Source organism: Neodiprion pinetum, chromosome 1, assembly GCF_021155775.2.
Source record: "Neodiprion pinetum isolate iyNeoPine1 chromosome 1, iyNeoPine1.2, whole genome shotgun sequence".
In the NCBI taxonomy this organism is placed as follows: Eukaryota; Metazoa; Arthropoda; class Insecta; order Hymenoptera; family Diprionidae; genus Neodiprion; species Neodiprion pinetum.
Genome location: NC_060232.1, coordinates 6,736,593 through 6,764,414, shown reverse-complemented (window position 1 = coordinate 6,764,414; position 27,822 = coordinate 6,736,593). Strand labels below are relative to the sequence as shown.

At 40.9% G+C, this 27,822-nt stretch overlaps 1 protein-coding gene across 2 annotated transcripts; it reads right to left on the bottom strand.

Annotated features, from left to right (window-relative positions):
- On the bottom strand, positions 1 to 27,822 carry LOC124220135 (uncharacterized protein DDB_G0287625). Of its 2 annotated transcripts, XM_046628617.2 has the most exons (6): positions 27,716 to 27,822; positions 13,407 to 13,991; positions 2,987 to 3,294; positions 2,439 to 2,549; positions 1,480 to 2,010; positions 1 to 850 (listed from the first exon to the last, which is right to left on the bottom strand). In XM_046628617.2, the coding sequence occupies exons 2-6, from the start codon at positions 13,407 to 13,409 to the stop codon at positions 676 to 678; spliced, it is 1,128 nt and encodes a 375-aa protein (XP_046484573.1). In that variant the 5' UTR covers positions 13,410 to 13,991; positions 27,716 to 27,822; the 3' UTR covers positions 1 to 675. The 2 variants fall into 2 exon arrangements, with proteins under 2 accessions (XP_046484573.1, XP_046484565.1); XM_046628609.2 differs by lacking the exon at positions 27,716 to 27,822 and having other exon boundaries at positions 2,370 to 2,549; positions 13,407 to 13,810.

Genomic DNA, 27,822 nt, shown 5'->3' with positions numbered 1-27,822 from the left:
TTCACGAGTATATTGTGATAATTTATTCATGAAGTACGATTTTATTATTACAAAGTTACATGAATAAATGTGGATTGGGAATTTCGCGTTAAGGATTTTGATATACAGTCTGCAACTGCACGTGGGACGGAATAAGTTAAGATAATTAGGAATAAAAATTAGAGGCAAGAATAAAGAATAATAAAAAAAATAAAATCAAACATAGTAACTATAACGTATAAATATTATCTACACATACGTATGAGAGCGTATATTCAACTCTCTTAGCAAGAAATCGGAAAGTGAACTGAAAGTCATTGGTGTTCATTTTCAGGGATGGATGGAACCTCTTTCAGAGTAGTCACCACACTCAACGCAATAAAAAAATGAACACGATCGGTTAATTAGGCATTATAATTATATCCGAGGCAGAGGGAAGTCAATCAATTTTACCCAACGCTATTACGGCGAAAAAGTCACGAGTTGCAGATAAACATAATTATACCTTCTTCAAAATCTGCAGTTCTTTCGTTAAGGTATTGAAAAATTATTATTATCTTCAAGCAGCTGTCGGTTTGCGTTACAGGGAAAAAAAAAAAAATAGGTAAAAACGTACAAAAACAAAAAATGAAAAAAAAAAAAAACTCCAGATTCTGTGATTTGGACAAGTTTTAATGCGACTTAACACCTAATCTCCTAATCCTTGTATACTTTGTTAGTGTCCTGCGACTTGGGTGAGTTTGTGGCTGATTCCTGACCGATGCTGTTCGACGGTGTCGAGGACTCGGGTCGGTCGTGGAGGTAGCTCGTACCCCGGGAAGCGCCCGGGGCTGCGGTGCTGTCGTAGAAATAATCCCTCGGTCGATAGTATCTGGGGAAGCAGAAAAAAAAAAAAATGTTTCTCTTTTCTTGTTGGAATAAAACAAGAGAAGAAAAAAAGGGGGGAAAACGGAAAAGAAGAAGAAAAAAGAGAAAAAAAAAACAACGCCACAAAATAAGCCGTGCGAAATTTTGCGGAACAAGTTATCCCTCTTCGAGATTCCTCGCAAGGTTTAAATTCACCATCGCTCTGCAGAGCAGTGAACATGATCGTAAAGCAGCCTCAAATACCGATGAAGTTACCCGACGATCTTTAACGCCGACGGGTTAATCGGCCCGTAATAAATTTATACAGAATATTTCAAAGTATAAACCGACGAGGCGCGAAAGCGCCCGGGCTGGAGCTTAATCACACGCTTTAGCGTAACTCGGTGCGAGATCGATTTCCGATCAAGACCTCAAGGCGAAACGCTTGTTACTTTGCAAACAGCCCGTTCGTCTGACGACTCAATTCTGCAGGAACTTGGTGAAATAATTATCGGCACGGATCGACCGATCCGCCAATGCGATTCGAAATTGTGAAACATTGCGTATTTTCAAAAAAAAATTTGCAAAATTGCGAATAATTTGCGAACTTGCAAAAAGTCTGGCACTGTTAAAGGCCAACCGCCGATCCCTCACCCTGGGTCCCGATCTCGGTTGAAGTCCCTGTCCCTCCAGTTGTCCCTGTCCCTGTCCCTGTCCCTGCTCCCGGCGTAGTTCCAGGCGCTGGCGTATCCGCGGTCGTATCCCGGTCCCCAGCTTCCAGACGACCCTGAAGCAAAGTATCCTCCGCCTCCGCCCGCCGCGCCGCCTCCGTATCCGATGCCACCAGCGCTGCCTCCCCTGCTTCCGAATCGGTCGTAGATGTAGCGATCGTCGACGGCGGGTTTCCTGCTGTAGATCCTGTCATAGGGATCGTACCTGTCGTAGGACTGCTCGTACCGATTTCCGTACCGGTTGCGTCGGTCGTATCGCGGCACGTACGGATCCTCGTAGTAGCTTGGCCTCCTGGATGGGCTGTAATACCGGACGTCCTCTCGGCTCTCGTAAGGGTAGCGAGAATCCAGATTGTCGTATCCGTTTCCCCGCTCGTAATAACCTCGGTCGTAGTTTCGGTCGTAGCCTGGATCTCGATCGTAGACTCGATCGCGGTCGTAGCGATTCTCGTATCTGGGGAATTCGAAAAATTTTTTACAACTTTCTTCGCCTTGTAATTGTATGCACCTGCGAAATACGAACTTTCGGTCTGAATAAAGGATACGAGTACCTATAAGGTGGCATTTTTGTCTCTCGTATAGACGTAAGACAGAAAAAATAAAAAAACAACGATTGCTCGATGTATAAATTGAAAAATACGACATTTGTCGCTGGACACGTAGAGTCGAAGCGATGACGACAATTCTTCTTCACAATTTCCGCCGAACTCTGCAAAGTTTAGAGACAAAAATTCGTCGTGCGAGATGGATGGCAAAGATCTTGAGAGTGCAATTTGTGAAACAAACAGTTATAATTAAAACTTGAACGGATACCGGTCGCCATGGTAGATGGGCCGTAAATCGTATCTTCCGAATCGATTGTAACGTTGATCGTAATCGTACCCAGGTGACCTGCCTCGATCGTAGTCGTCGTATCGATCTCTGTAGCTGACGGGTGACCTTCGATCCTCAAGGTCGTAGTCGTACCAGTCGTATCGTGGCTTCTGTCTGTACCTGTTGTATTAAAAAAAAAAAGCAGACAACGACCGTCAATTAGTGCACAAAATACGACCTGGATCTCGAAGAATAATAAATAAAATTGCGCACATGTATAAAAAGTTTTAAAAGAAAACTTGCCGATCGGATCGGATCGGATTTAAGAGATACAATCATATAGTTTTTCATATAATACGCAGAGAATTTTGCGAATAAAGTGATTAATACAAGGATAAGCAATGTAACGTTGACACTGGAACGATGATATAAATTAAAACTTTGGCCAATATAACCGATCGAAGAAAGTTACGGTTGAATCTTCTTCCACCCCGTAACGTAAGGTGAGTGTGTTCGTACATCTATATGACGGAATGTATATAGCAGAGAAAAAGTTGCAGGGTGAAAGTATAGAAAAGTTTGGTAATATCTGTCGTAGAAAAACAGCGAGGACTGACCCACGATCAGAGGCGCCGGACGCCGAGGGCTTGTTCGGGTCGCAGGTGATGCATCGTGATTCGAAATAGGCGGCGTCTCTCGGCTCGTTCGAATCCGGACTCCGGGTGCCGATTGTTCCTGAACTCACGGATAAACCGTCCCCGGCGTATCTGCTCGTGTAATATTGGTCGGAACGAGCCTGACGGTAGAGAGCGCCGAGCGCCGACGAGGCTGACGGCGTCGTGTCCGCCCTCGACGTATCCGACGTCGACGGTGACGGCGAACCCCTCGCTCCACCAAGAGCAAGCAATCCCAGGAGGAGCGGTATCTGAAACAGGACATTCGCGGGATTGCAAAGAGTTCGAGGAAACCTCTTCTTCACTTCCTCTCAAAAAAACATCGTCGACAAACAAACGATTCGAGAGATTCAATATCCGGGCGAGCTTAACTAACGCAACCGCTGAAGTACCAAACGCTCTTTTAAATAAGCGATTCAAAATAAAATCGCGATTTTATTTGTAACAATTTTTAAAATTTCGCATCGTAAGTCGATTTGCTACCGATATCAATCGATATTCGGTTCTTCTGTATAAAAAATTAAATAACAGTTTGTCAGAATATCAGTGATCAGACATTCTATAGAGTGAAAGAGAGTAATCTGTCTACTCTATTGACGTTCACGAAGCTCTGGTTATAAGAGTACCAGTGAAATTTTGAAAAAATATATTCCATGTTGAATATTATTCACAAATAAATAAATCATCGAGACCAAAATTAATCCTTCGGACAAAACTCGAAGAGATGCAATTTTGATTTTCTTTTAAACGTGAATAAAAAATTTTACTCACCCATGCATGCAGACAATTATAGAATTTTATAAAAGCAACGAAAACGTATTTTGAAAGAAATTTGCGTCTGTATGTCCTGTTCTGCAAACAATGCGCATATACCTGCCGTATATCGCAAAGTGTACAGCGTGCGTGAAAAAAAAACTGTAAGTACCTATCTGCATAGCAGTTTTAAGGGTGGTTTCGAGCAGGGGTTGGGGAATGTCGCGTGGAGAATTTTATAGCTCAAAAAAAAAAAAAAAAAAAAAAAAGAAATGTACATAGGTATATAAATATCCCGTGTAAATTGTAAATAGAATTCCCGGCACTGCGGGAAGCGTATAGGTTGTACATATACATATACCTGATAGAGGATAATAAAATGCGGGAAAATGCCAGAGAATTTCATTAGCACACCTCGGGCGGTACTATTTTACCACATTTAGATGGTGCTGCAACGTGGAGGACATCAGCGTAGTTACAAAAAACGGTATTTCCTCGACAAAAGGTGATAGAAAAACACTACGATTAATTGTCAAATAAAGTTACGGATAAGTGAAACAGGAACAAAAAATCAAAATTCATAATTTAGGAAATTAATCGTGAACGATGAATTCTTCGAAATTTCAATTGCTGTTTGTGAGCGAAAAATTTCAGTGAAAAACACTTTCCGCGGTCAGACGGTAAGAGTCAGGAAAATTGCTGGTGAGTTTTTACGCAATTCAAATCTATCGTACCTACAAGCTTGTTCAATCGAGAAATGAAACTCGAATATTTACATTGAATCGTGTAATTCCTTCCAAAAAAATTCAAAATCACCCGCCATGGAAAAAAGGTACAAATAAAAGCGCAACGGTAAATAATGAAATAAAAACACAGAACTAAGGTAAAAAGAAAAAACAAACAATCCCATCGGTATTTAAAAAATTCTGAAATCTGAATAACTATTGAAAACGTATTCAGAACTTACGACGATAATTTTGTTTGTCTTTTTTTCCCAACAGTTTAATTCCTGCTAAAATTGAATCGTTCATTGCATTATACTGAAAATTCGGATCGAATATTTTTATCCAAATGTGTTCGTCGCTCCGAGGCAAAGTGAAAATCAAGCTGCTCCACCTCATCCATTTTCCGAACGATTTTATACCGCACACCGCAAAGTGCACAAGCTTGCGCCATTTTCCTGTCAAGTACGGATACCAAATTGGAGAGTTGAGGCAGGTTAGGTCAGACTCGGTTTCGCGCTGCTGTGGAAATTCTCTTTCGAATCGAACAATTTTACTCGATTTCACCTCATTCCCCAAACTCTTATCGTTCTATTTTACGCACATCATGCAGAGCTGTGAGTTTCCAACTCAGCGTGCGATAAACTTTCAAATAAAATTTACGCCAGATTCATTCGCGTTCGCTTTCATCCGCCGCGCGTAATCAGCTGCCGAATATCAACCGCAGCGCGCTTTGCGCAAATATACTTAGGTCGAAATTAGGGCGAAATGGATATTATTGCGAGGAGTCCTAAAACCATTATGTCAGACAATAAGGAGTGTTTATTCTTCTGGAAAGTTGATCGCGATTCCAATTATTGTTGTAGCCGATTTAGGCCGCGGGATTATTGATCAAGGGTTCAATTACCATGGTTTTCAAATAGCCGTGGGGTTAATCCGTACGATCTTTGTACAAGCAACGATAAGCCATTTTTTTACTTATTGAAGAAAAATTGAACTGAAGGCAGTAAAAAAAAAAAAAAAAAAAACAGACAGATAACACGTTAAAAACGAGATACGATTTCAGATTAACCGCGTAAATTATACTTCGGCAGGAGTCAGACACCTTATTTTACGACTTAGATGCCACGCGGCGAGGGGAAAGACGATTTATTTCACCACTGTTAAATTTCCACCAATATATTTGCAGGCTTAGGTGTGAGATATGACCTTACGATTGTTTATTCAAACCAATTTCGATTTCCATTAACAAGGTGTATTCGTTTATCTGTGCCCAGTCGAATTATAAAGCAGTTCGAGTCGAGGCCTATTCGCTCTGAGATATTATGCATATTCATTGGTCATTAAGTCGCTGTTATGCCGTGGTAATAATTGCTCTATACGTACACAAGTGCGGTGGTAAGTCAAATGTACGTGATGTACTACCGTTAAATGCGGGTTAGGCAATTTGATACGCGCGTTTTCTTCCGTCAACGAGCTTTTCCACCCCCTCACCATTTTATTGCGTGCACGATAGGATTTATAATACTACACGTTCGCACGAATAAGGCATCGCCGAAACCTGCGAGAATCGAATCGCTTGTTCAACTTCCGTTTGCAAATTGGCCCCGGTCACTCTTTTATTTCATCGAATGCCGCAATTGTCCCGAAATAAAAAGTATTATTGTTACATGTTTCCTTTTCCTTTTACAAATCAAACTCAAACAATCTGCAATGTTTCTTCTTCCGAGTCTGGACAAAGGATCGAAAAAGCTCTCTTCTTTCCACCTTCCGGGTCGCCGCGGGTTCTTCTTTCGTTAATCATTCACCCGCATCGAATCGAGTCAATTTCTCCAATCACCATTTATCCATGTATGTACGATTGCACCGAGTTCGTTTCGCGGACCGTTTGCCGTTCGACGGGTTAAAAAAAATTCGCTGCGCCCATCCGGTTAACTCTCACTTGAAAATTCTTTCTCTTCCATGTATATCCTACCTTGTACATTGGAGACAGAGATGCCTTTGTCATGTAAAAATGATACTCTGACAGGAAATGAAACAATCGCGATGAATTCAAATCATTTTCCGCTTACCGGATGATAATCCACCTCTTTATATATATACATATATATATATATATATATGTATGTATTATTTATACGCAGTAGGCGAAATTTCGAAACTCATTTTTCAATATAACCGAAACTAACAAATCCACAGCAAAAAAAAAAAATTAGAGATACGAATCGCTCACGGTCAAAAGCACGCGTCACGCGATGTGAATCTACGGCATTGAAACGTTTTCACATATTTCACAAACGACTTGTTACTTGCGTATATACGCCACGCATTTACATCGCTTCCGAAAAATCGAGGCTTGCTGTAACAAGCTCGTTTTATTCGCCTTATGCCGCACGGAGATAAAGGGCGAGGCGAATGCGGCAAAACGCACTTTGTCACCAAGTACGAATGCAAATTTGCAGTCACCGCGTGCATCGCCGACGTTATATTAATGCGGCGAAACGGCGCGCGTTGCATCGCCTTCACCTCGCTTGGTAAACTCCGCACGCCGTGTTTCGCATCCTCGATTGACACGCGCCAATGTAACGAGCTCAAACGCGAAATCTAATTAGATACCCGAATTCTTGGAAGGCTTTGGAACAGCGTTTTGCGAATTAGCGGTGTGTTCCTATTTTTAAGGCAGTATCGAGAGTTTCTGCAAAATTCAGCCCCGAATTACGAGAAAGTGCGTTAATTGCGTGTGCGTGTAAACTTTGGAGTTTAAATCGTAACGGGAATCAAGTATACTCGAATATTTAAGAGTTCTTCAAAAGCTACCTGTTCTCTTGGAATTATTGAGATAAGAACACATGTTAGAAATATTGCAATTTAACCTTGAATTTATCCAATTTCAAATTACTTTAGACAAACTTTTCATCGCTGAGTAAAAATTTATGCCGTTATAAATTTACTCGCCTATGATATATTTGCAATAATTACGATTAATCCGATAATTGAGCAAGATTTTTTCCGACTCGTTCAAAGAACACCAATCGTTCGAATTCATATTGCGTTTACTTAAGACGGTAGTTTAAATAACATCGATAGCCGTAGCGATTCGCGCAGTACGAGCGTCAATTGAATGCCGTTTCGAGCAACAAGACATCGATAAGAGAAAGAGGTTACGGTATCGATTGCCGTTCACCGGTATACCTCTCCATATATATCGGGATAAGCCGCCGTTCGGCATTGCTTTGTTCTCTCATCTCCTTCCCGGCACCCCGAGGGTTTTCCTCTTTTCTTTCTTACTTTACTTTTCTCAACCTACCCGACCAGGACCAGACTCCCGAGGTTTTAAGACGGGTTGAGATACGTATCATATCCTCCGCGTTTCGCGAAAAACAAACAATCGAGAAAGCTTGCAGAACCGCGGCTGCAACCCTCCGTAATTTAACCCCCCCCTCCCCAAAAGCAGATTGTTTATCGAGCTTTTCCATTCAATGCGCAATTATGTCTACACTATTATTTACTGTTTACGACAGTGTTCCTTAATCTGTGTACAAGTCACCTACTTATGACGTGTGTAAAAATTGAATAACCCAAAGTATGCGTATGAGTGTGTAGAACGCGAAACGCGGTGAGACGAAACTAGAAATGTTAATGCACTTCCGGGACACGTACGACGACAAATCAGAGGCTTTTTGTGTCGGTCGGTAGCGCTCGCTTGGGGGCGGGAAAAAGGTGAACTTTTTTTGTCCACCTCCTTTTATTTACCCCACTTGTTTTTTTTTTTTTTTTGTTTTTTTTTTTATTTTACTCCATCTCTCTTTTCCCAAACGCGAAAGAGTTCAAGGTACTTTGTCAGCGAGGGCACACTCGTTCATTCATTCATCCATTCGTTCACTCGCGAAACTCGCGGTTGGTCTCTACTCTGCCTGGACCGCGGTGCCGGATATAATAGGAGCGGAAATGATGTCACGCGAGAGGCGAACGCGGCTGCAGCAGGTCCTCGTACAATAACCTCGTGTTTGGCATTCCCCTCAACTGACCATTATTTTATTACCTCTCCAACGCTCGCGGTGTACAATAAATGTACTTCCTTTGTCGGTCGGTGAAGCTCTGACACTCAACCTCCGCGGGTGAATTTATTATTTCATGTATCTCGTATGTGTAAGTTCGCATTAATTTGACGCTCATTAGGACGCCTCTCGCCCTTCAATTTATGCGTTTCGGGCTGGCGGCGTCAAGATCCCAAGGAGAGAACAGTTTCATACTCAAACCCGATTTTATGGCGCTAGGTTGGAATTGCGAATTTGAAAAGTTTCGAAAGCGCCGAATTTCGAATTTTATGGTGACGTAGGTTGAAGTCAAGAAATCGAACTTTGACGAAATGCTGAGAGATCCGAAAGCACAAAACACCGAAAGGGCGTAACTGCGACAAGTTAAAGTTCGGAAAGCGCGAAAATGAGAAAATTTAAAAATTTGGAAATATCGAAATTTCGAATGATCGAAGATTTTCAGTTCAGTGAATTTTTGGCTTGGTGAAATTTCACCACTTCGATCTTTCTTTGTTTTGGATTTTCGATATTATTACATACGAAATTCTGGTTATTCTGATGGTCGGTTTTTCTGATTTTTCACACCCAATCATTGAGTAAACTACGCTGAGTATATTCCAACTTTCTGAACTTTGCTCTATCGTGACTTGAATTTTCGGAATCTTGCATTTCGAAAGTTTTGACCCATTCGAAACTTTGTTGTTTCTTCAAAGTTTCATTTCTTCGCTTCAAGTTCCTTCACCAAATACTTCGGAACTTTTAAAATTCGGAATTTCAACCCTGGCCCGATGTCACAGCACGTTTCGTCACATCTTGTCACCCGGAAGGATTTCCCAAAGGAAATTCGGGAATCCCGACATGCGCCACGCTAGATTCTTTGAATCTACCTATCGCGAAAGATCGGATTAGCCAGTAATTAAAACGAGGCGTATGGGACCAGTTTCCTTCCGGCCACGGTGGTCATGCATGGCACAAAACGTGCGAGCGTAAAGTATGCATGCCGGGGGGCAGAGCCCAGGGTTCGCTTACGGGTCACGCATCTTTGACCGCTTTGTTCGCGCTCAATGCTCGGTAATTACTGCACGCCGCCCTCTCTTCCAGTACCTACATTTATCCCGTACAAAAAGATCGGGCAAAATTACACTTACTGAAAAGGTGAAAACCAGCTCGCAGGTATTTTCTTATATTTCTTCTTTCCGCGAAAGGATTTACATTAACTGGCTGTTTCAAAGTTTTATTTATTTTTTTTTTTTTTCCTTTTCACTTCTTTCGCCGGGATATAAAAGGACTTTGTAAAAACAATTTGGTAGGATGAAAGACAAGGAGAATTAAGGATGTATCAAACGTACAGTCCGGTCAGAGAATTTTTCAAACAGAAATGCGATGTAAAGCGAAGGCTTGAAACGGCAACTAAAGCGAATCGAGATAACGGACTTGAAAAAATATTACCTTAACACGGGGAAAAAAAATGTTTAAAAACAGAAATTTCATCTACAACAGTACGATTGTAGCAGTAAATAAAAAGAATAACGTTACAGTACGACTTTGACGTGATCCCGTTGTCGAAACATTTTTCTGCAAAGAAAAATTTGTTCATTTTGAGAGAATTCATTCACGATTAAAATGAACCCCTGCTCATTATCAAATCTTTCCACCGCTGCGATTTTTCTATTGTGAGAACGATTTAATACCGAGATCTCTTCGGTATTAAATAATTATGCCATCGTAGCTGAAAATAATGTTTTTTTAAAAGAAACGTATTCTGTTCCGAAGGAATATTGTTAGAAGAATTTTCAACTCGGATAGCTTCATTTGCGCCTTCGAACCTCCGTTACATGATATTTCTGTCATTACAGCTGTTTAACTGGACTGTACATTTGGTAAATTCTGAAGGGGGGAATTTCGGTGTACCGAGGATACAAAATTACATACCGTTGAATTCCGACTCGTGTATTCGAGAAGATCCCCAACCGAGTTGCAGGCTTAAGGCAATTTTGGGGAATTGGATTTCTTCGAAAATCCTAATTTGCGGTTGGAATAACAGTCGCGTGTACGTTTCGTAGTAACAATGAATATTATAATTATATCATGGCTGAACGAACGAACCCGCAGCGGAGTATATTATAACCGAGAAGCTAAACGAAGGTAAAAGTAATCAGCATTGTGAGAGGGAAATTAATTAACCCGAATCAAGTTGAATCAGCGACAATTATCGCGGTTTGTGTGGAATCATAATTACGAAATTGATTTGCTCAAATTATACCCAATTATAACAAATCCGTACAACCGCGTGCCTGATCATAAATTACCGCGCATGTCGTTAATTAATCTTGAATGCGGTATTATATCCGATTGCTGCCAGTTGAAAACCGCACTTCCTTCCCTGCGTCGATGAAACATCCCCGCAGGTTCAATCAACGATCCTGATATCAGTGCGCAAATGATAATTGCACATTTCCAACAACTAGACACCGACTCGCTAACCTTGTCTTCATTTTCTATAAGTATTCTTTTGTTAAAAACGAAGAGGAAAACAAATCCGCGAGATAAATCCTTCCTTTACTCGATCCACTCATTTCTCCGAGCCGTTTCTGCGGTATAACGACATCGACGAGCATAAAAAGGGAGAGAAAATCTAACCCGAAATATAGCCGGCCGGATAATCGGCGCAGCTTTGCGACGTCGTTCTGGTAAAATTAGAACAACCATCAACGTTCCCGTGGAACCGCCGTTCAAGAATTTACCTGATACTTTGAAAACTCTCTTCAAAGTAATAAAAGTCACGTTAGAACGCCTAGTAAAAGTCTTTCTTTTAAGAATTCACCTTCGCATCGGCTTGTGATTATTATAATCGAGCTTTTGTCACTCGTTGCGTGGTTGCTTTTCAACATTCACTAAAAGGAATCTGAAAGGGAGAAGATACTTTGTCTATACGTAATAATCGAACACTCGCGGTTGGTTAAAACAATTACTTGTCGACGTTATAATACCGGAGTGGAATTGTCCGGATAAAAGTACGTTTTCGTTTCTGTTTTCTGAAATAATAATCGCACGGCTTCGCGCAGTTGGTTCAGCAGGGCTTTTGGATTTTTCTGCATAGAATTATTCCAGCAACGAATTGTCCAAACGGCGTTGAAATTCGGGGCTCGAAGAAGTTCGAAGGGTCGAGATATCGCACCGAGCGTTAATCCCGGGACGGAAATGAGATTTTTTTTCTCCGAAAGAACATAGCACGTGCCCCGATCGGCCGGTTATATTTCTGCCGGGCCTAATTCCCCCCTCGCGGTGTCAGATAAGGGATGAACATTAACAGGGGATAAAGGAGGAAAGTTTTAAACAATCACATGCAGGCTGGAAGTTCATTAACAGAAGCCATTCGGCACATGCAGAGGGCCACGCGTTAATGGAGGCCCGATAAAGCTCTGCCTGATTAATGCAGCCGAGTGTCAGATGTCGGGAACTTTGCCGGGGAGTTTGGAAAACTCCGGGGGGTTTCGGAGGGATCCTCGTGACTCGGCGAAACGGCCAGCAGCACGGTTACACCCGTACCTATATCGTGGCAAAAGATGAAACAATCAAACTGGAAGCGTTCAATCAGCCCGGCGCAATTTCCTGCAAGCTCCGAGAGCGGAGCTTTCTTTAGTTCGTCCCGCTGGACGCCTTGCAGGCACTATTTCAGTATTTCAGTACTCGAAGCGCGGCGGCTGATCTATGAGGAAAAACGGTTTACAGTGCCAGATAAATGCGCACTCGATTTTAAGCCACGGCTTAGAGCGGGATGAAACCCTCTACGGCGATCGGATGATTGCTCCGTCCTCAATTAGAAAGAGTGCTAATTCCTGTTCCACTTCTAGACTGCACTACTGACTGGATACGAAAGGCGTCCGTCTTCGCTCGTCGCCCTTGAAAGGAGATCGGAGAATACGGAGATTCATCGTGGAAGTAATTGCCGAGAGGAACCGAAGCTTCGTCGCTTCGCGGATCGTTATCAATCTATCTCTTCTTTCATCAATTTTCACCTTTTCTCGACTGTCCGGAGCGAAAGAAATTTCTCGAGCGTTAACTCCGTGAACTCGTTGAGGATCTTATTCGTTATCTTGATTTCGGAAGGGCGTGTATATATTTTCATTCCGTTCCGTGACGCGCGACACGTCTGGTCTAAACAATTATAACGTCGGTTGACCGAGAATCGATACTTTTTCTTCGTTTTATTACGATTTAGCAGTACGTGGGATATTTATCAAATTGTTACATCCGTAAGCTACGATCAAGATCTCTGTGAAGTATGAAAATAGAAAACAGTGGAATTATGATCTTGGATAACGATATTTTATTTCATATCGCTACAAAATTTTTCGGAATATAGTAAATTTGTCCGAGTTTGCTCAACGAAAACCAATTTTATCCGGACAAATATTTCCTACATTTTGACTAAAACAATTTTCTTTTATTACATGTCATTTGGAAATCTATCAATATATAATTTCATAAATATAACTACCAAGTGGTAATATTGATTAAAATTGACTACTGAAACAAAGAATCTGTTTCAACAAATGTGTAGAAAACGGAAATCTTATAATAAAATAACCAAACCCATCGAAATTTTACCTATCAACAAGCTATAAGTACGCGTATTTTTCAAAATTACGAACGTGGTTCAGTTCCATCAGAGCGGTCAAACCGATGGTTTTAGAACGTCGGTTAGAATCCCGCTGGATTGCTGAATTGAACGACTCGGGTAACTTCGGGTGAACGAATCAAACGCCATTGAGCAATGGCGTTCGACGATCGATTGAAGGCAAATAGAAAAAAAAAAAAGAAAAAAAAAAATTTCAAGTTCGTACTCACCATCGTCTATTCGCCCCGCAGTCACTGACACCGGTGGAAAATTTGGTCAAACGTTCACTTTACGGTTATGCGAATTATTATTAGCACGGATTCCCAGACGTAGAGACGCTAAGATCCAACTAGCATCGCCGATCCTCGGCGCACAATTCAGAGTCCTATACTCGATTGGACAGGTTTTTAGCGCAGGTTGGTCGTTTTATAGGTTCCGGTAACCTTGCCTGTCTGCCCCCTCCAGTCAGCGCCCTGAACAACCTGTACATCCCATGTGTCGAGTGTATTAAACTGCACGATGATCCAATCCAGCCGGCCAAGTTCGCGGTTTTTTTTTTAATTTTATTTCTTCCGTTTCAGCGCAGCTTCCTCGTCTTGTTTACGATACCAGCTTTAATACGTTTCTCGCGACGATACGTTCCCCCAACCAACTTCTTTTTCCAACCATGTAACAAGTCCGGGACAACGACGGGACGAATCGACTTGGACCGATCGGTTCGTCCTGCGACGAGTCGAGGAAAACCGTCCGAACTCGTCCCCGGTGAAATATCGCGAAAGTCGGTGCAGCCGCTGGAGCAGATTCCAGATATATACCTGTAAGTATGAAAATTTACGCCAGGGGAAAGACAAACAGACCGGTTTAATGGCGCTCGTTAATTATAACTTTCTGCAGTCGCAGAAAGACATTTCTCCCCCGCTTTTTTCACTCTCGGTCAATTTTTCGTACCCAGCGAATCCCCGACGTCTGGGTGTGTTATATATATGCGGCTAATTTATACCTGTAACATAGAATTGACGCAAGGTTGAAATGTCTACGGTGGATCGGAACCGTGTGAAAGCGGCCGAATTTTTTGCCCACGAATTCACGTCAGTTTGGTACCCATGCAAGGTGACTGAATTCGAATGGATTGACCGGAGAACCGGATGTGGAAAATTGTGGGACGGACCTGGGGTGTCACGGTTCGCGTCTCCAGAACTAAATTACGCATTGTCGACCCAAGTTCCGATGTCCAGGTCCATGTATGGCACACACGCGTCCTATCATGCGTTCGTTAATTTATCAGAGGTCGATGTATGTACGAATGCTGTCGAAAGTGCGGGACCGCGGCGTAGGATTATTTCGGTGATGAAAAACTGCCCGGAGAGATAAGGCATAGAGTGCGAATTCGATCGAAAGAGAAAATTGGAACACCGATATGACGGAGCCGTGATGACATTGCGCATTTAAGAAGTTCTGAAAACGCCAAATTTCCAATATTTTGTTGGTGAAACTTGAAGTAAAGAACTCAAACTTTGACGAAACATCAAAGTTCCGAACGGACTAAATACCAAAAGGGCGTAACTCCGACAAGTCAAAGTTTCGAAAGTGCGAAAATGAAAAATTTTAATATCTGAAACATCGAAATTTCGAATGATCGAAGATTTTCAGTTCTGTGAATTTCTCGCCTGGTGAAATTTCACCACTTTGATCTTTCTTTGTTTTGGGTATTTGATATTTTGACGTTCGGAATCCGGTTCTTTCTGATTTTTGGGTTTTCAGATTTTTTACGTCCACTCGCTGATTAAACCACGCTTTGCGAGTATATTTTGATTTTTCGGAATTTTTCTCTATCGTAACTTGACTTTCGGAAAATATCGAGCCTAATTCGGGCTTCCGACCATTCGAAACTTTGTTGTTTCTTCAAAATTCGATTTCTCTATTTCAAGTTTCACCGGCTAATAATTCGTAATTAGGCGCTTTCGGAACTTTGAAAATTCGAAACTTCAACCTCGCATCGATTTGCACAAGAATATACCGTGTAGAACTGAGCTTCAAACAGGTACGGCAATTAGAGAAACGTTGCGAAACTTTTGGCAGATTGATCTACGGGTCGAAGCGTTTCCGAATTAGCAAATCCATTTTACAAGCTATTCAATTTTCCCGTATATAATAGACAAAGAGCGAGGTCTTCATATTTCGTAATATAACATCAAAGTGGCGTAACAGGTTGCACAGAGAGGCGAGTCATTATAGCAAAAACATATCTGTAAGCGATGTAACGCACAAGTCTAGAGCGTGTGTAGAGGCGGTGATTGGTAAGAGCAGGAAGTCGAGGAAGACCGCCTTGAAATCGAGTGATTGCCGATACGTGCGTCGGTTAAAAAATAAGAGGCGATCAATTTCATCCTCGATATTACGATCATCGCTCTTCTTTACCAATTTTTATTTTCTTCTCAATTCTTCTAACGAAACTCCCGATCAATTGTACAACAAATTTCGTTACATTCAAATGTCCCGAGTGTTTATTGATCCGAAAACATCGAGGCGATGCGTCGTTAGCGTCTGGTGATTGCCAGTCATCCGTCATCAATCATCGACCTCTTCGGTGGTTAGATTCCAAAGCCGATTGCCTCGCGTGTTTGTTCCCTTGTCCGTATCTCCCGCATGTTAAAATATTTTCGACACATCTCGTCCGTGCAACTAAATCTCAATCAGTACCTAAGCTGGTTCGGCGGACGAGCATTGTTTGCAAATTTAGCCACTCTGTAGATTTCTGTTGTACGTTTTCATTCACGGTTTTCAACATCCTTGACCAGGTTTGGTCGCATCCTCTTTTATCGACGTCTGCCCGGACGAATATTACATCCCTGAAACACGCCCTGCGGTGAGTGATTACCCCGTCAAAATTGCCGCTCGTTACTTGTCAGTGGGTCAATACGCGAGTAGTCACGTCCAGTACGTACACCGCACATTAGCACGCATCGTTACCCAGCCTTACACATTTCTTCATCTTGCCGTGGCTCTAACTCCTGTTATTTAACTCCAGCGCCGTTATAACTGGGCAAAATGATCGTCATCGAAATTTCCGTAATCGATAAACGGATCCGATTATATATTATTAAGGTACTCCTTGCGGGAAGCCGAATATTTCACAATTTTTTTTTTTTTTTTTTGTACAATGTCGTATAAATACTCGCCATTGAAGAAAAAAACTTTAATGCCAAGTTTTAATCCAAAAATGACGACTTCGAAAACCATTTAATTTATACAGCACTTTATGAGATTACGTGCCGACCACATTTCCGTTTAATAATTTATATACTGATTAATTCTAGATCTCCGATACGATCTTCTTTGACGCGTGTAAAAAATTCTAAAGAATGCGTAACGATGTTTAAGGAAATAATAATCGTAAGACGTGGAAAAATCTCACAACCAGAAGAATTTTCTTTTCTTTTTTCAGGCCCTTCTTATGCCCCCACAGAATACTGCCCTCCGCGCAAGGATTACTTTGATCGATTGCTCAAGAGGAACCGGATTCAAAGAGGCGGTGAGGATTGACCAGCTGGCATGCGTCGCAGTTCTTTGAACTTAGAGGAATAAGCGTGGTATATCAGGTGTCAGGTGTGCGAACCTTCGAAAGCTTTACCCCGGCGTAACGGCGTGGCGCGATGGAAGCTTTTCTCTGAAAAGTTGATGCAATTTATAAAACTCTTTCTCGTTGAAAATAATAAAAGTAACCCGGATATATGAGTTTAGCAGAACGGTTCTTTTATTGAGCTTTACGGATTCAATAGTTTTGGCAAAGTCTTACATATATATATATCCCATCTTTTGTGAAAAATTTTTGTACTTGTGTCATCTTTTATAACAATTTATATTTTTTAAAAAAACTTGACTTTTAAAGTTGCGATTAGCAATGAGTTAAAATCGTGTTTTTCTTTGTGATTATTTCAGACTATTCAACTTATTCCTCCCTTTAAAAAATTTTCAACAAGAACCTTGCCAACAGAAAGAACAAAATTATTTTGTTACTAGATTTGCGGAGGAGTCGACAAAGCCGCTTCGTATTCTTATACCAATTATAGATGTCCACGTATAAAACGTAGCGACGCAGACGAACAGCGTGCAAAAATACGTGCTTCCAATACAAAGCATTGAAATTCATTTGGCATCTGTATTTTACGGTTGATCCCAACGGACTTGGCTAGCTGTACCGTTCATCCGGTGGTTTGGTCCCTCGGGCTGTCTTGCCGAATAAAACGATCTGTTAATTGCCCTCTCGGTATAATTAAGTTCGTACTTTGATTAACTTACCGACCACAGGAACAATTCAACTTGAATACTCATCGGTCGCTAACTCTTTCACGGTGGCAGTGCGAAGTGAAAGAATGAGAAAAAGAGAGAGGCGAATAAAGAGGGACGGAAAAAAACATCGACCGAGCAAAAAGAGGTGCGAAAATTAAAACTCCTAACGGCACAATAATTGACCAGTCTCCTGTCACAACGTCCTCGTTTAAACTGGCACATGTTGAATGGAACGGACTACTTATCGCCACGTACACGCGTACATGCATACATACCGTGTACGTCAGTTTTATTTCCAACTCCAAAACTTGACCAAAATGATTAAAAGTCGCCACGAATAACAGGTTTCATAAAAAATGGCAACAATTGAATCAAAGCTCAGTTGTGTTAGAAGCCACATTTTTTTTTTTTTTACCTTCATTTTTGAAGATTTCTTGCGGTTGATTTTCGATGCGGGTTGAAATTTCGAATTTTACAAGTCCCGAAAGTACCAAATTCCAACTTTTTGGTGGCGAAACTTGGAGTAAAGAAATTAAACCTTGGGGAAACATCAGAGTTGCGAATGGTCGGAAGCCTGAGGTTCAAAGTTCCGAAGGGGCAAAATTCCGACAAGTTGAAGTTCCGAAAGTACTAAACTGAGAATATTTGACAATTTGAGAAATCGATAGTCCGAAAATTTTCGGTTTTTCTAACTTTTTACACCCACTTCTTGAGTAAACTGTGCTATTTTAACTTTCGGAACTTTGCACCATCGGAACTTTACTGTTCGAAACTTTACCCCACCGTAACTTGAATTATCGAATTCTTGCATTTCGGAACTTCGAGCCGTCTGGTTTCCGCTCATGCGAAACTTTGTTCTTTCGTAAAAGTTTGATTCCTTTGCTTTAAGTTTGGCCAGCAAAGAATTCGGAATTAGGCACTTTCGTAACTTCCGCTCCTAAAACCTCGCGCTTAGCACACCTTGGTGTACCTTGAGCAAAGGGAAAAAAACACCATAAGATTCTTCAAACGTCGATTCATTGTTCGTTCGCGATCCTCGGGTTCCCAAAATACAGTCGGAAACCATCCCCTCGGCTCATTGTCGGAAGCGGGTAAATGAGGAATGAAGCTCGGCTCCGCCGGTTCGTATCTCTCGTAATTCATCAGCATCGTTGACAACGATATCTTGACAGCCGAGAATTCATAGCCCTAAGACGGCATCCTCTTAGGGTTCGTCCCTCCCCGATATCCGAAATTGTGCTTCGTGTAAGCCGCGTCGTCTCGCAAGCGGAGTAGCAGGGCTGACATTATTCCGCGGGTCCAACCGCATTTAGGCGCAAAAGTAGCCCGCAATATCGCCCACTCGCATTCACAGACGTTAATCAAGCTCCATAAGCGATGTAATCTGTGACCTGGCTCACAATTAATGCGCAACGCTGAGCTGCCTCGCTATCTATTTATCAAACCGACCCAATTATCGCTGGCAATATACCACCTCAATCGAAATTCCGACGGTTCTACCCTTGCCAAAATCACCCCCTTCACCCTGTCCCTTAGGTAATAATTTTCGTCTATCCGTCAGAAATTTCAGTCGCATCTCGAAAGTCCAACGATTCTTCTCACCCGCTTTGAAAAAATTCCGCAAAACTTGGTCTATTTTTAAGAATAATTTTAAATCCACCTGCGCTGAGAAAATCTTTTCGGATGGATAATCGCAACGCTGTTCATCTTGCCGTGTTTCAAATTTCGGAAACAAAGCAAGCTGTTGGAATTGTTTTCCCTCTTTTCGCATATCGGTTTGAATTAATTATCTCGAACAGCCTTCCAAAGATGTAAAGAAAATGTCAGAAACAGAGGCGCGTGTTCGATAACGGCTGATAATTGAATTCAAAGGGAATATTATGACTGCCATGAAATTGAGCCTTCACCCGTTTCAAATGCAACCTAAACCGAATAACGGAGCTGAGATGTGGATAAATATACATATATATGCACAAGTTAAATCACTCTTTGAAGCCAACGCATATGCGTAGACCCTTGTTCAAGATTGGCGAATACTTAGTTTCACATTATAAAACTCGCCAGGCTTTTTACCATGCGATAAAAAACAGGCCTTTACCCGAGTTTGGAGAATATCAGAAATTTTTAACCCTCCGCGAACATCGTTTCAGAAAAAATTGTTCAACTTATACCCGTCACTCGAGTGTATTATTTTTTACTTTAATGGCTTCTGTTGGACAAGAACTTCGTTTACGATATTAAACGTAATAACGCAAACAATTTCAAACTATGAATAACATTATAAATCCCATTTCCATTAGGAAACTATTATTGAGCTCCGGCTGAGTACGTTCGCGTAGAGTGGATCATCAGAGGGAAGAATATACCGTGATGAATTTAAAACTCTGTTAAAATGCGTCGCGGTATGATAACGAGAAGCAAGCAAAGAGCTGAAAATTGATACACACCCTCCACCTCCTCCGGCCCCCCTTTGCAGGACTGATTTTCGAAACGCTTCGGTATCTTTTTTCAATGGAAATATAAAAACCTTTTCGCTAAATCATGCTTCGATACGCATTCGAGAATTTCAGCGTTATCGGGTGGTGAAAAACGTCGGGTTGTTTATGGGGGGAGGGGGCGGCAAGAAACAGACGAGCGAATGATAAATTACGCGGGACGAAGAAAGGTGGAAAGACAAAGGCGAAGGGTGCTCAACGAGAACCAATTGTAACGATGCTGTACTCAAATCCATTCGCTGCACGCTCCGCTGATTCGATTGTATACAGCGAAGCTTTCCCCGAATATTCAATATCGTAATTGCAAAGTCTCGCGTTCCACGCTGAAGGGGTTCAAGGGTTGGAAAAAAATTGACGAGCACGTGCAAAAATATGGTCCTCGTCTTTGTCGCCCCGTATTTCAATTATTTTCCGATTCATAACCTAACGCGATGAAATGCAGGCTGAAAAGAATATTCTGGAGCCTGTTCCATTCTCACTTTTTCATCCCTCGACTCGGCCGTGGTAAAAAGCTAAATGAAATACATTTAATTCAATTTTCCACCCCTTTCCTGACAGGGTTTGTGGGTATTCAACTTTTTCTTCAAACCACTCCCCCTCCCCCCTTATCGCAAAGCATTGCGATGCTACGCACACACAAAGGATTGGCCGAGGTAAAAAAGTTTCTTCTTACTCATTTTATTCTCTCACGTTTCCAGTTCCTTTTTTCTCTACACTTTCATTGAATGAAAGAAAGAGGAAGAGGGAGGGAGAAGGGATAGGAAGAAAAAAAAAGAGAGAGCTCGACGAGCCGATTCACTGCAAACCTCAAATCACGTTTCACTTTGTTTCTTATTTCCCGTTCATCCCCCGATCTCTGTCTCATTTCTTCTTATACCTCGTCTTCGTTTTTACGCAAAATGTTACGCAATTTTCGGAGAACCGCGTCGAGCGGTGAAAAACAACCATCGAAGTCTGAAAGCTCTCATCTCCGAATATCACGAGCCCGTTCAAAGAGGGGTTGAAGAGCTTTCGTTCCCGTTGACAAAGCTCCTGATCATGCGAATTATTTTATCCTCGAGAAGAGCCTTTCACATATTACTACATAACCAGGTATACGTATAGATATGTGTGCACGTAACGCGTCCTCCTTTGTTTCCGAGCTTATCCGCGAGCACCGGATAAAAAAAAAGTACCTCATAAATTCTGTGAAATTTTTGCCGACTATTCGTAGCGCATAATTTCCAAATCGTGAAAGGATTGAAACATCGCTTTTTCGCAGTTTATCGTACGTGTCGTGTTCTGGTAGTGGTTGAGAAATTTTACACGGGATTGGGGAAAAAAAGCACAGAAACGGAATTAAATAAGTACGTGTAAGGGAAGAAGAATCCGCGTGCGGGGCTTAGAGGAACTTGGCGAGTTAAAGGGGTCAAAGTGCGGTCGTTTCATTTTATCGCGATACTTCTGAAGATTCTCATATCGCAGCTACTTTTCCCGGGCAATTCCCTCTAGCTGCGGGGGAAGTTCACTTTATGAATCCAAGTGTATATAATATATACATATACGTGTACTTACATATATCTATATGCATTTAGACACAGTAAGTTGCGCGTGTAACGTGTATTAAGTAATAATACAGAGAAGCGGAAAATTACCCGCGGTCACGAGGAAGAGCGGTTCAATTTTTCATGATAAACGTTCCGCTGCTGTCGCTGCCCATTGTCGAACACCCCTCCTTGTCTGCCACTTTGAAGGCTTAGAAACCGCCGCGTCTTTCGCACGATAAGTAAGGTCAACGAATGTTACACACAAAAATGCAAAAGACCAAAAAGTCGACGGGATGAGATCCCAAGAGTCAAACTACCGATAGTTGGAAACGCAGTAAGACCGTAAATACGAAAAGTTATCTTGTAGAAAAATAAAAGTTAGGAACGCAAAAATTTACAAATAAATTCACACCAACGTTATTTTTCTTTTTTTTTTCTTTTTTTTTTCGAGAGAAAGAGAGAGTAGGCAAGATATTGAATTGCAAAAATACCGCAGAGTCAAAAAGTCGACTTTTCATTCACACATCCGAATTTGTCAATAACGACTGACCAACGACTCGAAAGGTCGAAATTCTGAAACTCACTAGAATAAAATGAACCGAATACCAAAAGGCTGCAAAACGTCAGAAGCACATTTATTCTCTCCAACGCCAACAGCTGCAGCTAATAGATGGCGTTACGCTTGCGAAGTGACACGAGGGCACGAAAGTAAATGTGGAACACGATTTAATGTAATAATATCTCGAATAAATCGAACGTGCGGGAAAAAAGATTCACTGTTTAAATGTTATTAAAAATGTGTTGCTTATTCCTTTGCCTTGTTTTTTTTTTCTTTGATGACGCAGGTGATTCTCTGATATGATGAGGTAATCTTGATGAGACTGGCACGGATTTGACGAATTTCACAAATTCCGAATTTTCAGGAGATCGGTATTTCGTCCTGCATTTTGCCGATCGATATTTTGCGCATTCTGAATTTTTATTTTTCTATATCTTTACATTCTGTGCTTCGGTCATTCGTAATTTTCAGATTGTTCTGAAAATATTTTTTCGGATTAAAGAGCGTTTGCTTAAATAAACTTTCGGGAAAACAGAAACGGACCGGATGATTTATCGAAAATTTGAATTTCGGTACACCGATGACTCGTTATTTAAAAATTTTCGACCAGTCGACTTTTTGATACTTCGGAAATTTTGTCCTCCAACCGACAACGAAACTCTCTCGTTTTCCATGCAAAATTTCGTTCTTCGCATATTATACCCGGTCCGAAATGTGGCCAGGAATAATAACACTTTCGCAGAGTAAAGCTGACGCCGCAGAAAATTATCCGAGCAAAGTTCGTCCAGCAAAATTTATACCCGAGCTTGCTTTGCATCGATGTATTTTTTTTCAACAATATTCCATCTTCGGTTTTCAGATGCTCCGGTAGACATTCCCAGGTTCTTCGGCGACTCGTTATACGCGGTTGCATTTGCATAGAGAACCGTCAGCTTCTCGCGTTTATCCTCTAGCATGAAGGAGAAATGGATGTCGGTCTAACACAAGTGGACGTTAACAAGGTGGGTAAATCCTGATCCGAGTGCTGCTGTGGAACGCGAGAAAAGCGTGCGAGTCTAGAAGCGGACCGCGTATGACTGGAAAAAGTAAGAAATAGGAATAAGGCAGTGGTTTCGGTGCATGCATGCACTTTAAACGAGAATGCAGGCTTTAAGCTGCTGCACCGGCAGCTCTCCGCATTGAATCGCGATTGTTGGTTCCTTTCAAACTGCGCGCGTACCGCACTCGAAGAGAGATGATAAATTGAATTCAATAGATTCGTAGGGGGGAATGGAAAATGGAGGGAAAAAAAAAATATCATCATTTTATATCTCACGTTCAACCTGAAAACTCATTCCGCGTTTACGTAATCGCAAAATATTTCAACGAATTATCCGTGTCAATTATTCTGCCTCGTTTAACATCTGCGCGTCATTTATACGAATTTCTATCTCGAATCTTTCTATGAATTATGCAATATTTAGTATGTATAATATGCATGTACATATATATTAGACTGGGCCAAAAAAAACGAAGAATTTTTTTTTTAAATGGTACTGTAAAAACAGCTATTGATTTTTTAACAGTTACCGCATTTTTTTACCCAAAATCCGTCAATTATCGATCTGAAAAATTTTATCAATCCATATTTTTGAAGGAAATTAAATTTCCTACAAAAAAGCTCTCTTACTAAATTGACGTAGATCGAGCCGTTTCCTTGTAATCGTGCCTTAAACATTGATTTGTTTTTGCAAATTTTTGTTTGAATTTTTGATTTTTGTAATTACCAGAAAAATCAATATTTTCATAGATCAAATCATTATTTTTGTGGGAAATTTGATGCTCTACAAAAAAGGTCTCTTAAAAGTTTTCATGAAATTCACTCCTTTAAAAGTTATTCGACATTGAAATTGTATTGAAAAAACAAATTTAATCACTGAAATACAGATCATAATAGAAAAAGTGCGCACTCCTAGACCACCTTACCCTACATCGTTCTACAAACACTCGGAAGTCAATCCAAATTCCCCTCGGTTTTGGATTACTCGTTACGTTAGCGAGAGCGCATTTACAAATGTCACCCGAGTGGATTGCCGAGGTTGTTATACCAGGCGAAACCGCAACGAGGCTTAAGCCGCTTTCAAATTACACAAAGGAGCTTCCGCTTGCCTCTGAAACATCAGTCTCGATTTTACATCCCTCTCGTTTTACATCCCTCTCGATTTTACACCCCTTTCAATCACCGTTACATGATTCTAGTAATTCACGACTCACTAGCTTATAGGAGGAAATATAATGTAAAAGTATATATGAACAAATTCTATAAATCTAAGACTGATATGATAAAGTCAAAGATTTTTTAACAATAGAATCTTTCGAAGGTGAATTCAATTCGCGATAAAGCAGCCAGAGCTTTACGCTGTATATCTGTATCGCAACAATGGGTAGGTACGTATCGGAAGTGAGAGAAACGTCGGTGGAAAATTAAAAAAAAAAAACGAACAAAAAAAAAAAACAGTTCTAACCGCGTAATCTCGCGCGGCATCGCGATCCTTGCGTCATAAATAATTTATAACCAGGCTGGTGGGCAGCGTAGAGATTCCCTCGGCAACGAGATTAGCCAGTGTCACTCCGGCAGGTAAACACAAATTTTACAACGGTACCGTAATCGCTTTTTCTGCGTAAACATTTTTGGGTGTATACGTAACGCAAGTATAAAGGTACGTGTCAGAACGAAGCTCTCCAACGTAGGTGTTTTAAAAAATGATAATGCGGCAGTAAAAGATTTTGTTTCAGCCTGTAAAGTTGATTTGATATCGCAGTATTTTTTTTATTATTTTCTTACCAATTAGAATTCAATCGGGTGTAAACAATTTTCACCCCCATTTTCAAACGGAAAACTTTTGGTTGGCTGAGTGAATTTAGTTTGAAACGAATAAAATTGCAGGAACCCCGCGTCGTTTGAATTACGCAAATGCATTTGGACGCGGGTTTCGACGTCACGCGTCGCTTCGTTTCGCCCTATTAGCGTAGAATGAAAATGCATACCTTGTACGAGTCGTCGGACGAAAAGCGAGTACGTGAAGAATTTAACGAGAAAATTGTAGCATGAATAATAATAAAATTTGCCAGGAGAATGAAGGAGCGGAGGAAAGAGAGGAGAATAAAAAGAAATGGAAAAAATATGGTGAAAGTAATATACCCGGGAGGATAAAAAAAAAAGAAAAAAAAAAAAAAAAAAAAAGAAAAAATCTTCGTCTGAGATCGTATTAAATTCAACAGCCAAACGAATAATGAGATTCTCGCATATTATACGTATCTAGTATTCGCGAAGATGTATGGAATGTGAAAAAAAAAAAAAACAACTGTACATTCCTCCAAACAAGTCACCGTTTATAGTTAATGAAAATTTACTCGAATCGCCATCGGAGAAGAAAATCGCTTTCTGATTTTTAAAGCATCTAAAAATTATTGCGAATCGGATGTGGCTCCAGGCATTTCGAGTGTCTCCGATAATCCAGCGTGCACATCCACACGAGGGGTGAAACGACGATTTTTTTCGTTATGAAGTTAATTTAATATTTCCTGAAACACGACGGGAACGACGCGTGAAGGTAGACCAAGTCGGCCGGATGTACAGTTCTAGTCTCTCTCGACCTGATTCTCGAGTGCGGAACTTCTTCCTTTTTTAATCTCTTTTTCCTTGTAACTGCATTTTTAAAAGCCCCGAAGCTTCGTTTTTATTAAAGAGTATTATGAGACCCATGAACGGGAGATATTGCTTTCTGAAAATCTAAAATCACCGCGGTGAGCATTATTGGGCAATCAATGGGGATTAGCGAAAGCCGATAAAGAAACGGCGCGGATACTGCAAACAGGACGTGACGTTTTGTCGATTGCGTATATTATATTCTTTTGTCGAGTATGCGTCGGTTGTCAAATAGATATTTTCCCGGCTTGTTTGGTCGAGATTCGGCACTACAATTTGAGGAAACTGCAGTCCGTTGTAGCAGCGCGGATGAAATTTATGGATTTTATATTTAAATAAATAAATTCTGATTCTATACATCGAATAATACCAAAAAGTTTCATTTATTACTTGTAAGGTTTGCTTCTCTGTTTTTTACGCTGATAAATAACACCGGTCAACACGAACTTTGAGTCTGGGTTCTAGATGTCAAATTGCGTTTTCGTCCACTTAATTAATACGAGAGTAAAAATTGCTTTACTGAATAAAGAGTGCTTTTGTTGAAACCGGAACGATATCGCGGATTTTGAGAAAAATTACATATTTTCCCAAATATTTATTGTAAGTAACTAATAAACATACCTCAGTTTCGCATTTAAATCACTTTTGTTCAAAAATTGATTTAATTTAATGCGAAACTCGAGTTTGTTTGTTTGTTATTTACAACAAATTTCTGAGAAAATAGGTTATTTTATATTTTATATTTTATATTCTACAAAAGCATATCTTATCAAGTAAGACTATTTCTTCCGTTATTAGTTTCGTGGAGGAAATTGAAATTTTACATCCAGAACCCTGTTTTAAAATTCGTGCTAACCAGTGATCATAACTTGCTAGGATTTGGCCACAAGATTTTTATTTTCGAAATTATCAGATTGATACTATACGCTGGAACAAATTGGAACGTACGACATCCCAAATCAATTAATATTTAAGCTGATTATTCAAGCGAAGAACACAATCCTTAAAAAACAGGAACAAACTAGTGAAAATGAGCTTATTGCTGCCGGCAAAAATCCTGGTACAAAAGACATCAATGACGAATATCTTATAAGATTATAATCCGAGCTTGCGACACTGACATCATCGGCGCAAAAGCAATTCTCACTTTCGTCGATTTATCAAGGATCGTACGGATCATTTTCCTCCCACTCCGATCAAGTCTTCTCGACGAAGGACAGGATCACGCCAGGATTCTCTCGCTTCAAGCTCCGCTAGGATCAAAGCTCTCGGCAAGTAAAGGAATCAGGTCGTCTCGATCAACTTCTAAAACGGGAACCGTGTTTTACACCGCCGACATCAGCGCAGCAAGCTTGTGAGTAATTTATTTATGTTCTCTAGTGAATTCTTGATACCAGTCGAGAGGCTGATCCACGCGTCGATGATCCTTGCCTTGAGGCGGAAATTACATCACAAGCTGCGAGTAATTGGCAGTCACATCTTCCGTTGCAGATTCGCCGTGTGTTTGGCGTTGATCGGTATCGTAATATCGATATTTTACTAGATACGTCGAAGGAAATGGACGGGAAATGAGAATTGCTTTCATTCGCGGTATTTTGCGCATCGTTTATTTCTCTAAAATGCGATTGGCGTATCACAAAACTGGCCATTTGCATTTGGTGTTTTTCGCCAAGCTTGTGCATCCGCTGATAAACTCATTTTCACTAGTAAGCTTTTACTTATCGAGAATTTCTGTTACAGAAGAATCAATCAAACTCAGATTTCATTTCATTCAATCTCGGCTCAGACCAGCGATCAGTATTTATCACGTGCCGAAGAGTTCGACTCTTTTCGAACATCGTTTCAATTGTAATACAATTTCGAGTTTAAAACGCAAGTGAACAATTTTCTCAGATTGCTACTACACGCAGGGGCTTGTTGATTGGATAGAGAAAATAGTTTGATACTGAGAAATTGAAGTGTGCCTGTAGAATCGACTTACCGGTGTTGAATACGAACGTGAGCCGACATCCCGTCGCCTTGCAGGAGAAGAATCGAATCGGCAACCCGTTAACTTCACAACAAAAATAAAGGTGCCATTCGGTTTGC

Bases quoted from the DNA above. Each gene is read 5' to 3' on its own strand.
- LOC124220135 (XM_046628609.2), bottom strand. The intron at 2,550-2,986 runs GTCAGTCCTCGC...TTAATACAACAG, and splicing joins TCCGGCGCCTCTGATCGTGG to GTACAGACAGAAGCCACGAT. The intron at 851-1,479 runs GTGAGGGATCGG...CTGCTTCCCCAG, and splicing joins AACCGAGATCGGGACCCAGG to ATACTATCGACCGAGGGATT.